Genomic DNA, 15,855 nt, shown 5'->3' with positions numbered 1-15,855 from the left:
TAAATACAATTCGGAAAACAAGTTTCAAAAAAAAATGATTTCATAAATAAATGCTGATCATTGAATTTCATAGACATTTCGAAAAATAAGAAAAAAAAATTGAAAGAAAAGGGAAATTTTTGTGTTATTTGACATAAAATGGCCAAAAAAATCGAAAAAAGAGGCTCATTTGGCTGAAAATCTTCAATTCAGCCAACTTTTGGGCGGAAAATTAGTTTTTTCAAGCCTATAGATCAAAAAATTCGAAATTTTGTTAAAAAATTGATTTTTCACCTAGATTTTTTGCTAAAATTTCAAAAAATCTAATTTTTGGTGCAATTTTTGTGAAAATCAAACAAATATTAATTTTCTAGCAATTTTCCTAATTTTCAGCGCCAAATTAGCCTTTTTTTGTCGAATTTTCTGTTTTTTGAGGTATTTTCAAGCCAATTAACACAAAAAAATTTCAATTACTAAATATCATCTTCTGTAATCATCCGATCCATTTCCTCGACCAAATGCATCTCTGAAATGGCATCGAGCACTGTCTGCGAGGATTTTTTGATTCCTTTGGAGCACAGCAGGTCAATAACCGGTTGAAAGTGTTCTGGAACTTCTAGTCGTTGAAGCTCCTTCTGAATCTCAGCTTCAGGTCTCGTCGATGCTCCAATTGCACTTGCGAGCACACAGGCCCGGCGTTTGGTCCATGGGTAGTCGGCCGAGAGCAGGAGGTCTGAAAATACAGTTTTGTGTTTCAAATTTTCTTTCTGGAACGAAATTATGTTTTTTTTTTCTCATCAACATGAATCAAATTTTATTTATTGTTAATATTTTTCCATTGAAAAATTATAGATATTTCGAAAAAAAAGGTCGATTTTCCAAAAATACCTTCAAATTTTGGTGATTTTTGTTCATTTTAGACAAAAATAGTTTTTTGTTGGGGTTTCAACTTTTTGGTGTTTTACGATATTTGAAAAAAATCCAACTTTCGAAAAATAGCTTCAAAAACTCAAATTATAATTATATGCCGTCTATTTTAATTGAATTAAATTTTTTAAAACATAGATTTTCAGGAAAATAAAAAAAAACAATCGATTTTCCTCCAATTTTTTGCTTTTCTGGTTTTTCTCATCACCAAAAATAAAGAAAAAATTGATTTTTTTTGTCTGAAAAATAGAAAATTTTTGGATTTTCGATTTATTTTTGTTGCTTTTTAAACGATATTTTCAAAAAAATCGAACTTTTCGAAAAATAGCTTCAAATTTTGCGTATCTTTCATATTTAAGAAAAAATTATTACGGCAATACAAAATTCTAAGAATGCGTATTTCACAACATATTTGACGCGCGCAAAATATCTCGTAGCGAAAACTACAGTAACCCTTTAAATGACTACTGTAGCGCTTCTGTCGATTTACGGGATCTAGATTTTTGAAAGAAATTTATTTATCGATAGTATATTAAAATTGAGCAAAAAATGAGAGAATTTAAAAAATCGATATCCCGTAAATCGACACAAGCGCTATAGTAGTCATTTAAAAGGTTACTGTAGTTTTCTTTTCGCATCGAGATATTTTGTGCGTCAAATGTGTTGTGTAATACGCAATTCTCAGAATTTTGTGTTCTCGTAATAAAAATGGCTAATGATTTTTGTGGAAATAAAACATTTTCCAATTTTTTTTCTTCTAAATTTAGATATTTGGCAATTTCAGCAATATAGAAATGTTTTTTTGTCGTATGTACCCGATTTTCAAAAATTATATTTATTTGTGAAAAACAGATTCCAAAAAAAAATTTTCCCACACTGTTTTAGGGGGTTTTATTTTTTTTTTTAATTTAAATTAATTTTTTGATTCAAAAAATTAAGATACCATATGATATCTCTTTTTTCACATTTTCGATTTTCAATAAAATCAAAAAAAAAAAATTCCGCAAATTCACTGTTTTTTCGATTTTTTTTTCGATTTTTGGAACAACGAAAAATCAAAATTTTTCGTTTATTTTTCGATTTTCTCTCAAATCCCAAAAAAATTGTCTCGTTTTTTTTTCTGGTTTTTCCGTCCTTTTTCGTGTTTTTTCAAGAAGTTCTTCTCATTTCCGTAGAGCCTCTCGAAATTCACGAATTTGATTCTTCTCTACCAACCTAAAACCTCTATCCGTTTTGTCGGACCCTTCCGATCCTCATTAGCAAGAACATCAATATGCCATCTAAAAAGTACATAACACAGGCACGATCCAAGACTATCCGAATCATCATCCAAAAGTGTCTGCTCAACCAACTTCGGCACCACTTTCTCCGCAAAATCATTTCCAAGCCATGAAGTGTCTCGAAGGTGTCGAAGGATGAATTGCATGTTTCTAGTGCAATATCGAACGATTAATGTGATCATTGGTGGTGAAAGAGGGCCGTGGAGGGTGGCACGTGACACGAAAAGAGCACAGAATTCACTGCATGTGCCTTCCAGTGGTATTAGGTATTCGTGCTGGAAATTATTTGGTTATTTATTCGTGAGATGTTTCTGAGAAAAAATCTTAAAAATCAGGAAAAACTGGATTTTTTTTTTCAATTTTTCTTAAGAAAAATTAATAAAAAATGGAGGTTTTTCAATGTTTTTTTCTCGAAAAATTGAAAACTTTCGAATTAAAATTTTTTTTTGAATGTCAAAAATCGCAAAACCTCTATTTTTTATTAACTTTCTTAAGAAAAATTGGAAAAAAAATCCCGTTTTTCATAATTATTCAGTTTTTTAATAAAATTTTTCGAAATTCAAAAATAAATGGAAAAGCTCAGTTTTTAAAAAAACTTTCTCTAGAAAAATTGAAAAAAAAGTGTTATTTTCAAAATTTAAAAATAAAATCGAAAAATGCGTTTTTTTCGAAAAAAAATTAGAAAATTTTAATTTTTCACATTTAAAAATTTTTTTTGATTTTCAAACAAAAACCGAAAACTCGATTTTTTTCAATTTTTCCGAAAAACCACCAAAAAATCGAAAATTTTCGGTGATTTTAGGATTTTTTTTCAAATTTTTTAAATTAAAAAACCAAAAACTCTGCTTATTTTTTTCCAATTTTCTCAAATAATTGAAAAAATCCATTTTTTTTCAAAATTCTTAAAATGTCAAAAATCGCATAACTCTCATTTTTTTGTGAACTTTCTTAAGAAAAAATAATTTTTTTGAATTTCAAAAAACCAAAAAAAACTGTTTTTTTTCAATTTTCCCGGAAAACCTCCAAAAAATCGAAATTTTTCGGCAATTTTCGGATTTTTTTCCAATTTCTCACAAAAAAACGCCGAAAAATATTTACCATTCGATTCTGCTCATTCGACAGTCGTACAAAATGCTCAATAATCATATCGATAAGCCGATCCGAGTAGATTCTCTCCTGTTCCACATTCTTCATTTGACACAACCATCCCATCACATGATTCAGAATTTGAAGAACCGGATATTGAATTGAGAATGAAACCAATTGAAACATTACAGATAGACGATACTCGTGAAGTGTCGGATCATCTGATCTACCCAAGAAGATCGCTTCGAAATACGAATATCGATGACCATCATCCACTCGTTCCTAACAATTTATGAGATTACTGTAGTTGTAGTTTTATGGGATTACTGTAGACAATTGCTGGAATTGCCGGAAATTTCCAAAACCGGCAATTGTCAAAATTGCCGGAAATTTCCAAAACCGGCAATTGTCAAAATTGCCGGAATCGCTGATTGCCGGAATATTTGAAAACCGGCAACTCCCGGAATCGCCGAAATTGTCGGAATTGCCGATTGCCGGAAATTTTGAAAACCGCCAATTGCCGGAATTGCCGAAAAATCACAAATCCGGCAATTATAGAATTTGCCAAAAAATTTCCAAAATGGGCAATTGTCAAAATTGCCGGAATCGCCGATTGCCGGAAATTCACCAAACCGGCAATTACCGAAATTGCCGAAATTGCCGGAAATTTCCGAAACCGGCAATTGCCGGAATTGCCAAAAACCGGCAATTGCTGAAATTACAGGAAATTGTGAAAACCGGAAATTGCGGGAATTGTCGATTGCCGGCAATTGTGAGAATTACCGGAAATTTTGAAAACCGGCAATTACCGGAATTGCCGATAATTCATAGGATGCGTAGAAATTTGATGATTAAAATTGAAATGCTGAAATTTTCAGAAAAAAATATGCAAACCCACAATTTTCGGCAATTTTTTCCGGCAAATTGCCGGTTTGTTGAAAATCTGGGAAACGGCAAACTTTCACCCTTGAATTCACTTTTTGATTGGTAATTTATATCACTCGAGCAATATACGAGCGAGATAAATTACCAAAAAGGCAATAAACAGTGATAATTCCAAAAAATTGTGTATTCCAGCTGCTGCTGCTACAAACAAAATCTGGCAAAAATTCGAAATTTTTTATGAGAAGCCTTATTATCAAATTCGGTTGTTTTGAGCAATTTTGCTAGTAGTCTGAACGAAAATTGTAACATTTTTTGAATCTTTTTCATTATTTTTTCCTTTTTCTCTCTCTCGACTTTCGAAAATACTCATTAAACAAGAGACACAGAGAAGCACAAAACGCCCTTTTTTCTGTGGTCATCATCAGCTCGAAACCAAGGACAACGGGGGCCACGTGAGATACTGAGTCAGTTGCTCAGTGGCTCACACAGAGCTCCTCTCATTTTTGGATTATATCCATATATGTGGCTGTGGTGCAACCTAGATTAATCCGGCTGGCTCACAGAGCAGCGGGGGCTCATCATCAGAAATTTGTAATTTCGTCAGGCATTTTGAATAATTTGTATAGTTTTGTTAATTTTAAGTCGATTTTTCCGATTTTGTGGGTTTTGAAAATTCATTTTTTCCAAAAAATTGCGGTCACCTGACATTTTGAATAATTTTAAACGTTTTCTATTTTGTTTCAAGTTTGAAATTTTTGCAAAATTGTAGGGTTTTCATAATTTCCATGATTTTTTCCTCAAAAAAAAAAGCGTTTTTCTGGCATATTATTCAAAAAAAATTTCAAAAAATGTATTTCTTTAAAAAAATTTTGGACAATAACAAAAATTCAAAATTTTGTTATTATCAAAAAAAAAAAAAGGAAAGTTGTTCGATTTTTGAAAATATATTTCAATTTTTTCTTAACTACAGTAATCCTACTACCGTACTCCTACAGTACCCCTACAGTACCCCGACCATATCCCCCTAATAACCCCAAACCAACATCTATTCAAAAGAGGGTGAATTTTTTCTTAACTACAGTAATCCTACAGTACCCCTACCGTACTCCAACAGTACCCCGACCATATCCCCCTAATAACCCCAAACCAATATCTATTCAAAAGAGGGTGAATTTTTTTTTAACTACAGTAATCCTACAGTACCCCTACCGTACTCCTACAGTACCCCGACCATATCCCCCTAATAACCCCAAACCAATATCTATTCAAAAGACAGAAACTCAATTTTTTCTTGACTACAGTAATCCTACCGTACCCCCACCGTACCCCGATTATATCCATCCAATTTTCGATCATTTTTTTTGTTTGAAAAAAATGTTTTACTTTTCATTTTTCTCTAAAAAAAAGTCTGAAAATCAAAAAAAAAAATTTATTTTTTTTTCGGAAAAAATCAAAAAAATTCTACTTTTATTGGAAATTTTGGAAGAAATTCGATTTTTTTTCTGAGAAACAACGGAAAATCAAGACAAATTTAATTTTTGATTTTCCTAGGATTTCCGGTCATTTTTCTATTTTTTCTCACATTTTCCAACATTTGTTTCAATATTTTCTTCAAAAAAAAAAAAACCGAAATTTTCTAATTTTTCCTCTAAACTCTGAAAAAATAAAGAAAAATTTTATATTTGTTCTGAAAAACTCCGAAAATCTAAAAATTTACAATTTTCTTTGGAACGCAGCGAAAAACTTTTGTATTCCAATTTTTTTTTGGAAAAAATCAACAAAAAACGCGATTTTTTTGGAAATTTCGAAAAAAAAATCGATTTTTTTCTGAGAAAAATTAAGAAATTTTTACTTTTGATGCTTCTGAAAAATTTCAAGGCTTCCGGCCGTTCAAAAAATTTTTTGCCGAAAATTTCAATTTTTCTCTGAAAAAACTCCGAAAAAGTCAAAAAACTGGATTTTTCTGATAATTACCGAAAAAAAAACGGAATTTTTCTGATTTTTTTAAACAGGAAAATTTTTTTTTTTCTGGAAAAAAATCAACAAAAATGCGATTTTTTGCAAATTTTGAAAAAAAATTCCAATTTTTTTTTGGATGTCCCTACAAATTTTCAATTCTCACCAGAAAAAATTGCGCCAAGACCCGAACGAGTTGAAGCTGCTGCATTGCGTTCATTTTCGTACGTCGATCCGATTGTATTAGGAAAAGATCCTTGTCCAACATCGCCTGAACTTCCGGCTTCTCAGCCAACGCCGATCCTCGTGATCTACTCATTTTTGACGTCTTCACAAGCTGAAATTACTGGTTTATCGATTTCATATTGATAATTTTCAAAAAATTCTGAGAATGAAGTTTTTCAAAATCGATTAAAAATTTCGAGAAAAATGGCTTAATTTAGCTAGAACCTTCAATTTTACCAACTTGTCAGGGTAGCAGCCGTCAAATTGTTTTTTTTTATTTAATGATGGTGTAGCTGAAATTGTTTTATTGCCTTATTATCCTCGAAATTGTCTGAAAACACCGAAGTTCTTAATGAAACTTCTCAAAAAAAATTATAGCGGTTCAAAAAATGACCTAAAATTAGTTAAAATTTGAAATTTAACCGTCTTGCAGCTGGAAACTAACTTTTTTGAAATCACCGTCTAATTTTGGGTATACAAGATAATTAACTTGTATACCCAAAATTTAACGGTGATTTCAAAATAAATTAGTTTCTAGCCGCAAGACGGTTAAATTTCCATTTTTAACTAATTTTTGGCCATTTTTTGAACCGCTATAATTTTTTTTGAGAAGTTTCATTAAGAACTTCGGTGTTTTCAGACAATTTCGAGGATAATAAGGCAATAAAACAATTTCAACTACACCATCATTAAATAAAAAAAATAATTTGACGGCTGTGACTCCAACAAGTTGGTAAAATTGAAGATTCTAGCTAAATTAAGCTATTTTTCTCGAAATTTTGAATCGATTTTGACAAACTTTATTCTCAGAAATTTTTGAGAATCATCAATATAAAATTCCCTCTTCAAATCGCTACCTGCGCCAGCACCCCTTTCGCCTGCTCAGTCAGCGTCGTCGTAGTTGATGATGGAGGCGTAGACGTTGTAGGTGTTTGAGAAGCAGCTGACGGAGTTCCAGCAGCGCCAGGAGGGGAAGATCCAGCCGAATTGCTTGCAAGTACTCCAGAACCAGCTAGAGGAGCAGCAGATTCGGCGCCTCCCAGCATTAGTGCTGACATACTTTTCTGGAACTATAGAGGCATTTTGTTTAGAGAAATGGGAAAAATTTTCGTTTAACATTCAAAGGAGTTTTGGTTCATAGCTGAGGCGAGTTTATTGCTGTTTTTGAAATTTTCGGCAAACTCGGCAAACCGGCAAATCGCCGTTTTTCAAATTTCCAGCAAACCGGCAAATTGCCGTTTTCCAAATTTTTGGCAAACTGGCAAATTGCCGTTATTCAAATTGTCCGCAAACCGGCAAATTGCCGTTATTTCCCCCAATTTGCCGGAAAAACTACATCTATCTTGAAAAATAAGTGAGAATATCTAAAGAAAACGGGAAAACACTTTCACAATTTTAAGTGTTTCCGTCTTATTTAAAATCCCTTCAAAAACTTCCGGCAAATTCGTATCCAGCAAAAATCGGCACTTTGCCGTTTTTGAAATCTTCGGCAAATTCCATATGTGTAACAAAACACATTGAGCAAAGATTGAGAATTTAGCAGAAATTAGGCATTTTTTCCAAACACTTTGGTCTGATTTTTGGGACACCAATTTCAAACTCCTCAGGTTTTTTTTTTCAATTATGCAATTTGAAAAAAAATGCAAAAACTGCCTGGAGAACCGTCCAAAAATCAATTTTTCACTTTTCCTAGAGACTTTGTTCATTGCAACAACAAAAAAAAATGTTCCAACAAATAAAAAACGATCTCGAACATCTGGCCTAGCCTGAACCCAAAATTCTCGTCCATCTGTCATTGGGCAGAAAGCAGCAAAAAAAACGAAGGACAAAAAAACGACGAAGAACGCGATAGAGAGACGGCGAGACGACAGACACGAAAGAAGAGTGGCCAAGTGCCATTGGCCTGTGTGCTGCTGCGGCGCGGCTCTGACTTCATTCAACAACACACGTGCCCTCCCGGCCGAACGTTTCTAGAAAATAAAGCAGAATATCCTGCGCATTCACGTGGTGTCAGGTTATCCCATCACGGCTTGATCTACAATAAATGCGCCATTTTTTTCCCCGGAAAAGTGTGACGTCAGCTCGTTCATCTCGTTTCCCGCATTTTTTGTAGATCACGAGTTTTCATTGATATGTTCACGTTTTCCATATTCAGGGAACACTGAACTCTGAGAATGCGTATCTTGCAACATAGTTGACGACGCGCAAAATATCTCGAAGCGAAAACTACAGTAATCCTTTACATAAATAAGACTACTGTAGCAGTGGTGACGGGGCCTGGGCCTGGCACCTGCAAAAAAATCGAGCCCGTAAATCGACACTACAGTAGTCTTTTAAAGGATTACTGTAGTTTTCGCTACGAGATATTTTGCGCGCCAAATATGTTGCGTAATACGCATTCTCGGAATTTTGTGTTCCCAATTTTCAAATATGTGAGAAATATTTGTTGTACATTTCCCAATATCCCGAATTTCTATTTTACCATAATTTACAGTAGGATTACGGTAAGAAATCGCAAAATTTCCAAAATTCCACACCGACCAATCACCAAGCCTGGCTCCACCCACTTTTGAACCAATCAGCGTTGATTGGCACGAAAATTGGCGCTGATTCGTCTAAATTCCTCCCGGCGTCAAACACCACAAAAACCTCCCGACCAATCAGCATCTTCGAGCTCCGCCCACTTCACCCGATTGGTTGAAGAGTGGGCGAAGCGAATCGCTGATTGGTCGCCTCATTTTGGAGGGAATTTAGCCAAAATAAGAAAATCTCGTTGGATTTCCATATTTTTTTCGACTTTTCTGGATATTTTAAGGCAAAATCCTTCTCCAAAAGTCTCCAAAAAAATTCCAAAAGCTTCTCAAATGTATTTTTCTTCTAAAAGTGCTTCCTCTCCAAATTTAAATTCATCAGCGTCTCCTCGAATTAAACATTGTCTGTCTGTGTCCCGGCGTCGTTCTATTTCTCTATGTCTCCAACATCATAATTTTTGTGAGGGCTGAACAGCCTCACTCTCGCCCTCTTGACTAGAAAAAAAACAGCCATCTCCTTTCCTTTTCTTCATTCCTTCCTCTTTTCCCAATTTTCTTTCCATACCAGTTGCACAGATAGTCTCGTTTTCTCTAGCCACCTTCAATTTATTGAGGAACATTGACCACATTACAATCGTCCCCAGTGCCGTGGGCAATACCGAAACCTGCCGTATGCCGTGGGAACACTGGGCACAGGCATATAGTTCACAATGGCATTTTGCTCTGATATTTGCTCTTTTTTTTATCGCATTGCTATCTATTTTCTGCTCTTTTTTGGTTTTTTTTGAAATTTTAAGAAATTCCAACTTTTCAATGTTTTCATGTACATAGAGCATCTTTTGGCAAATCCGCGATTTGCCGGAATTTTCAATTCCGCCAAAAAAATTATTTCCAAAAAATATTGTACTCTATATAGGTTTTACACATATTTTGTGGGCTTAATTTTTTTTTCTAGAAAATTGGCACACAAAAATGTGTAAAACCTATATAGATTCATCAGAAATTTTGAAATTTCCGGCAAATTGGCAAATTGGCGGATTTGAAATTTCCGGCAAATTGGCAATTTATCGAAAATGAAAATTTCCGGCAAATTGGCAAATTGATGGATTTGAAATTTCCGACAACTTGGCAAACTGACGGAAACCAAAATTTCTGGCAAATCAGCAATTTGTTGGAATTGAAAATTTTCGGCAAATCGGCAAATTGCCGAAAATCAAAATTTCTGGCAAATCGACAAATTGGCGGATTTGAAATTTCCGGCAAATTGGCACATTGCCGGAATTGAAAATTTCCGGTAAATTGGGACATTGCCGAAATGGAAAATTTCCGGCAAATCGTCAAATTGCCGAAAATCAAAATTTCCGGCAAATCGACAATTGACGGATTTGAAATTTCCGGCAAATCGGCAAATTGCCGGAATTTAAATTTACGGCAAATCGACCATTTGGCGAAAGTCAAAATTTCCGGCAAATCGGCATATTGCCGGAATGGGAAATTTTCGGCAAATCGGCAATTTGTCGGAATTGAAAATTTCCGGTAGATCGGCAGATTGACGGAATTGAAAATTTCCGGCAAATCGGCAATTTGCCAAAAATCTAAATTCCGCCACTTTGCCGGAAATCAAAATTATGGCAAATTGGCAATCGGATTCTAAAATAAAACTTCCGGCAAATCGTCAAATTGCCGTATTTCAAAATTTCCGGCAAATTGGCGGTTTGCGGGATATGATATTATCTGGCAAATCGGCAAATCGCCGGAATTGAAAATTTCCGGCAAATCGACAAACCGGCAATTTGTCGATTTGCCAATCGGCAACCGCTGTATAGAATTTGATAATTTTCTGAGTTTCAACATGAAAAAATATTTCAAACGATACATTTTCACATTCTTAAAATTCAGAATTTCTTGAAATTGAAAAAAAACCTTTTAAAAAAACTATTTCTCTATTTTTCCATATAAATTTCTAAAAAAATCGAGATTTTCCAATTTTCTTGCAATTTCCTTTCGAAATCACAACAATTTTCCAGAAATGAACGACGAAGACAGTGAGGAAAGGCGTCATCACCCTAAAGTACCCCGGCTTGCTAGGCAGTAAGTACTCAAAAATTGAAAAAATCGCTAAATTCGCTCCGACCAATCAGCATCCTCGAACTCCGCCCACACCACCTGATTGGTTGGGCAGAGCGAATCGCTGATTGGTCGGAAGTTTTTCGCGATTTTTCGTGCAACTTCAACAAAAAAAAACTTCCAGATCACATCCCGAACCACCTGGTCCTAGTTCAAGCACATCCAGCACTCCACTCTTCACCGATCCAACGATTCACACGATTCTCGATCAGATAGGCCAACGACTAGCGAGCTTCAGCGAAAGTGATGTGAAACGAATCAAAAACTACTTGAGCACTGTAACAGTGACACAGGAAGCGTGTGTTCTGTTGCTTCTGCCCAACAAAGAACGGGAGAAGCTAATGTTTGCCGAGATTGAAAGACATATACTGGAAAACTATGAATATAGTATGATAATTCATCGATATGTGAATGATGTGCTGAAGCATGCCATCGAAACACAGTTCGTTAATCCGGATAAACTCGACGAGAGCAACGATGCTTGGAAGGACGGATTGAAGATGATTAGCGAGCAAAAGATGAGAAGCTCGCGGTACACGGCAGCTCGGGCTCGAAGTCAGCGGTTCGCAATCGCGAATGATAGCTACTTCCCGAGGCCTGAGATTGTGCCTAGTACAGATCATCCTGTCTTCGCTTCAAGACCTTCGGTTTCTACCCAGGAGGTTCGAACTGGGCGCCAACAAATAGATCAGGAAGTTTCTGGCAGGAAGCGAGAATTTCATGGAAAGCTGATTCCGATCACAGGCGTGGTTGAAGAGCCAAGTGTCAGAATAAATGCCGAACTTCAGCAGTCAGAAACGCAACAAATTGGAGACAGTTCAGATCAAACAGGTAAGTTGTTTAGTAATATTGGCTTATTTCAAGCCAATTAGTACATCAGAGACAGGATTGCACGGCAATCGAATTTTCGGCAATCACCGAAATTGCCGGAAATTTTAAAACCCGGCAATTGCGGAAATTGCCGAAACTTTTGAAAATCGGCAATTGCCGAAATTGCCGACTGCTCAAAATTTTAAAAACCGGCAATTCCCGAAATTGCCGAAAACTTACAAAACCGGCAATTGTCGAAATTGCCAGAACTTTTTAACACCGGCAATTGCGGAAATTGCCGATTGCTCGAAATTTTGAAAACCGGCAATTGCCGAAAAATTGAATAACTTTTCAGATACTGCGACTCCGATAAGCGACATAGCCACTCATCAGGATCCGGAAAACGAAATCAGTCCATCAGTGACAGAAGGTTCCAATGATATTGCTGACGATGCTGGAGCAGGAGACGACTTTTCGGAAAGTACTACTGGAGCTGTGCAGCCTGAGCAACAAGCATCCGAGCACTCCAACTCGGAAGGTGTCGAGAAGTCAAGCTGCGCTGAATCTCTTAAAGAACAGCCAGATCAGTCGAGCCCAGCCGTTTCTAATACTGTTTCGGAAAACTCTAATACCGATAGTGAAATATGCTCTGGAATAGATCAAAATCCGAATTCGGATAACCTGGAATCTACGATTGATGTGGGTGAGCCGCTTCGCAACACCTCCGATCAGCCATCTCCTGATCCTTGTTCTGATGTCCAGATAGGAGTGAACAGCACCACCAAGCAATCCACTGATCCTTCTGTGAACGTTCAGCTTGGACACAAAAGCTCCGATCAGCCATCAACTGATCCTTCGGCACATGCTCAGTTGGAGGACAACTGCACCATCCAGCCTTCAACTGATCCTTCTTCGAACGATCAGCTGGGAGACAATACCTCCGACCAGAATTCAACTGATCCTTCTTCCGACGTTCCGATGGAAGACCCTGGAGAATCAGGATCAGCTGCTTCAACGCCTCCACCCGACTGGGATGTTGCAGAAGTTCCGATTCCTCAGTGTAGTGGCCACTCTGACGGCAATATCGGAGGCACGAATGAAGTTACACCACCGGAACAAGAAGCTCAAGTATTGGCTCCAAGACGTTCAGAGAGATCTCGTATAAAAAATATTTGGCTCAGCCGAGATGAAGTCGAACGATTGAGATATGAATTTGTGCCACCGCCGTCCAGAAAAGATATTCCGAAGTGCACTGCCAAGAAGCCCGAAGCTGAGATACCGAATGTAGAGCCAGAGTCCAGTTCAACTGTAGAATCACAGAGAGATGAAGATCAAGCGGTTGCGAGCGGTGAGTTCAGAGATATTGAATATTTTACATCAGGGGTGGGCGGAAAATCCGGCAAATCGGCAAATTGTGGGAATTGAAAATTTCCGGCAAATCGGAGAATAGTAAGAATTGAAAATTCACGGTAAATTGGCAATCTGCCGAAAATCAAAATTTCCGGCAAATCGCCAATCTGCCGAAAATCAGAATTGCCGGCAACTCAGCAAATTGCCGGAATTGAAAATTTCCGGCAAATCGGCGAATTTCCGAAAATCGAAATTTCCGGCAAATCGCCAATCTGCCGAAAATCAAAATTTCCGGAATTAAAAATTTCCGGCAAATCGGCACATTTCCGGAATTGAAAATTTCCGGCGAATCGGCAAATTGCCGGAATTGAAAATTTTCTGCGAATCGGAAAATAGTGGGAAATTGAAAATTTCCGGCGAATCGGCAAGTTTGCCGGAGTCGTAAATTTCTGGCAACTCAGCAAATTGGAGGAATAAAACATTTGCAGACCGGAAATTGTCGCCCACCCCTGTTTTGCACTACGCTTTGACAAGTGTGAATTTATTCGCTTTTTTTATTTGCCTGAATTTTGCCGATAAAGAAGATTTCCGGCAAAGTGGAAAATTGCCGGAATTTAAAAATTTCCGGCAAATCGGCAAAATGCCCAATTTGCCGCCCACGCCTGCTTCACAAATTGATTAATTGCAGCCTCTTCCGTAGCTGAACCTCTGGAAGAAGCCACTACAACGAGTGTGCCAGAGCCAACAGAGTTTCAATTGTCACGGGACATTTATAGCACTGTAAAGCCGACTGATGAGGCTCATAGCCCGCCGATTCAAGCCCAACCGAAGAAAAAAGCCACGCCAAGACGGAAGAAAGCAGATGACGTGGAAACTGTAGTAGCTGACGGAACAGCGACGATCCCGAAGCCGAAGAGAAAAAGGCCGCCGAGGAAGAAGCCTGAGCCGAAGCCGAATATCGTTTTTGAAACAACGCCGAATCCTCCGACAGAAAGCTTCGCAGCCAACAACAATTTCCAGCAGTTCCAGTTTCAAAATCAGCCTGGTAGTTGGACCTACAACAATGGATTCGGCAATGGATATGGGTACGGCGGTGGAACCACTGGATACATGGATAATCTTGTTGGCAGAGGGTTTGACACGGTTTCTCAGCAGCCTGGATTTCAGAATCAAGGTACATTTTTTAAAAGGAATTGAGAAAAATGTGCCAAAAAATTTTAAAGGTGGACTACGCTTTGTGGGGAAATTGCTTTAAAATACGCCTATGGTACCACAATGACCGAATATCATGATTAAAAAATTCAAAAATTTTTTCTAAATTTTATATGATTTTTTGAAAATTGGAAAAATCACAGTTTTCCCCTAATTCCTATTTGAATTACCGCCAATTGAATTTGTTCGATGGGGCGCGCTTGCACGTTTTTAAATTTATTTATTTTATTTTTTGTTATTTTCCACCGATTTTTAATGTTTTCGGTGTATTTTTGCTCGAATTTTAGAGAAAAAGTCAAAATAAATGCAAATTTTCGATTAAAAAGTGCGCTTACAGGCGTAAATCAGTGAAATTAATTAATTCAGGTTCGAAATCGTTTAAAAGCGTTACTTTTTCATTTTTACGCCTGTAAGCGTGCTTTTTAATCGAAAATTTGCATTTATGTTGATTTTTTCTCTAAAATTCGAGCAAAAATACACCGAAAACATTAAAAATCGGTGGAAAATAACAAAAAATAAAATAAATAAATTTAAAAACGTGCAAGCGCGCCCCATCGAACAAATTCAATTGGCGGTAATTCAAATAGGAATTAGGGGAAAACTGTGATTTTTTCAATTTTCAAAAAATCATATAAAATTTATAAATTTTTTTTTGAATTTTTTATCATGAAATTCGGTCATTGTGGTACCATAGGCATGTTTTAAAGCAATTTCCCCACTAGCGCTACCCCACCTTTAAAGGAATTGTGAAAATTGTGAAAAAAAAAATCAAAATTTCGAAAAAAAAAGCGCTAATTTTAACTAAAATCTCTAATTTTGGCCACTTTTCCGTGCTGCAGCGTCCGAAAGTGCACTTTTTTTGAATTATTATTCTTATTATTATACATTAAAAACCCCCGTACTCCTCCAATAACGCCAATATTATCGACCATCTGGACGTGACCGCGTGCAACCACGGCCTAGCTGCCGCCACCCCATTCAAACGAGACATTTCGGCGGGAGAGTCCTTTTTTTCGATAATTCGGATTTTTTTGTCTGTTTCAAGTAATTTTCGCCATAAAAATTACCATTTTCTTCTTCGGTGCCATTTCTAATGATTTTCCAGTGCGTTTTGAGTCTGAAAGTTTGAAAATAAGAGTTTTTGCACAAAAATGTGTGAGAAAAGTTCAAGAAAATCGTCGAAAAATTCAATAAATTAATTTTAAAATTTAAAAAAAAATTAATTTTTTTTAAAAATCAATTCTGTGCATACACCGCCACGCAAAAGTGCACACAATTACCTACCGTAGTCAATGCGAAATTAAATGATTTTTATCGATTTTCTTCATTTTCAGGTTACGAATTCACCGGTTTGCCTGCAAATAACTCGAATAATTTCCCATTTTTGTGATTTAATTTTTCAAATATCCTTATCTATGCCCTCAGGTTTATTTTATCTCATTTCCACTCGTGTTTTTTGAATAAAAATTCTTTTTTTTTCTTCTAGA

The 15,855-nt window shown here is 36.3% G+C and overlaps 2 protein-coding genes across 4 annotated transcripts; one reads left to right on the top strand and one right to left on the bottom strand.

Annotated features, from left to right (window-relative positions):
• Positions 1 to 31: 31 nt before the first annotated feature.
• Y56A3A.31 (SOSS complex subunit A homolog) lies at positions 32 to 15,485 on the bottom strand (the record flags this gene model as incomplete). Of its 3 annotated transcripts, none has more annotated exons than NM_001379942.2 (6): positions 32 to 712; positions 2,122 to 2,461; positions 3,285 to 3,554; positions 6,280 to 6,450; positions 7,196 to 7,408; positions 15,436 to 15,485. In NM_001379942.2, 5 exons carry the CDS (start codon positions 7,394 to 7,396, stop codon positions 453 to 455), a joined length of 1,242 nt encoding a protein of 413 aa, NP_001366956.1. The 3 variants fall into 3 exon arrangements, with proteins under 3 accessions (NP_001366956.1, NP_001368604.1, NP_001317884.1); NM_001379941.1 differs by having other exon boundaries at positions 453 to 712; NM_001330972.3 differs by lacking the exons at positions 7,196 to 7,408; positions 15,436 to 15,485 and having other exon boundaries at positions 453 to 712; positions 6,280 to 6,432.
• Y56A3A.30 (SP-RING-type domain-containing protein) lies at positions 10,897 to 15,834 on the top strand. The gene is made up of 5 exons (NM_067161.6): positions 10,897 to 10,960; positions 11,121 to 11,827; positions 12,162 to 13,154; positions 13,845 to 14,330; positions 15,703 to 15,834. Exons 1-5 carry the CDS (start codon positions 10,899 to 10,901, stop codon positions 15,756 to 15,758), a joined length of 2,304 nt encoding a protein of 767 aa, NP_499562.1. The 5' UTR covers positions 10,897 to 10,898; the 3' UTR covers positions 15,759 to 15,834.
• The last annotated feature ends 21 nt before the right edge of the window (positions 15,835 to 15,855 follow it).

Source organism: Caenorhabditis elegans, chromosome III (assembly GCF_000002985.6).
Source record: "Caenorhabditis elegans chromosome III".
Classification (NCBI taxonomy): Eukaryota; Metazoa; Nematoda; class Chromadorea; order Rhabditida; family Rhabditidae; genus Caenorhabditis; species Caenorhabditis elegans.
Note: the sequence above shows the minus strand (reverse complement) of the source record. Positions and strands in the feature narration are given on the sequence as shown.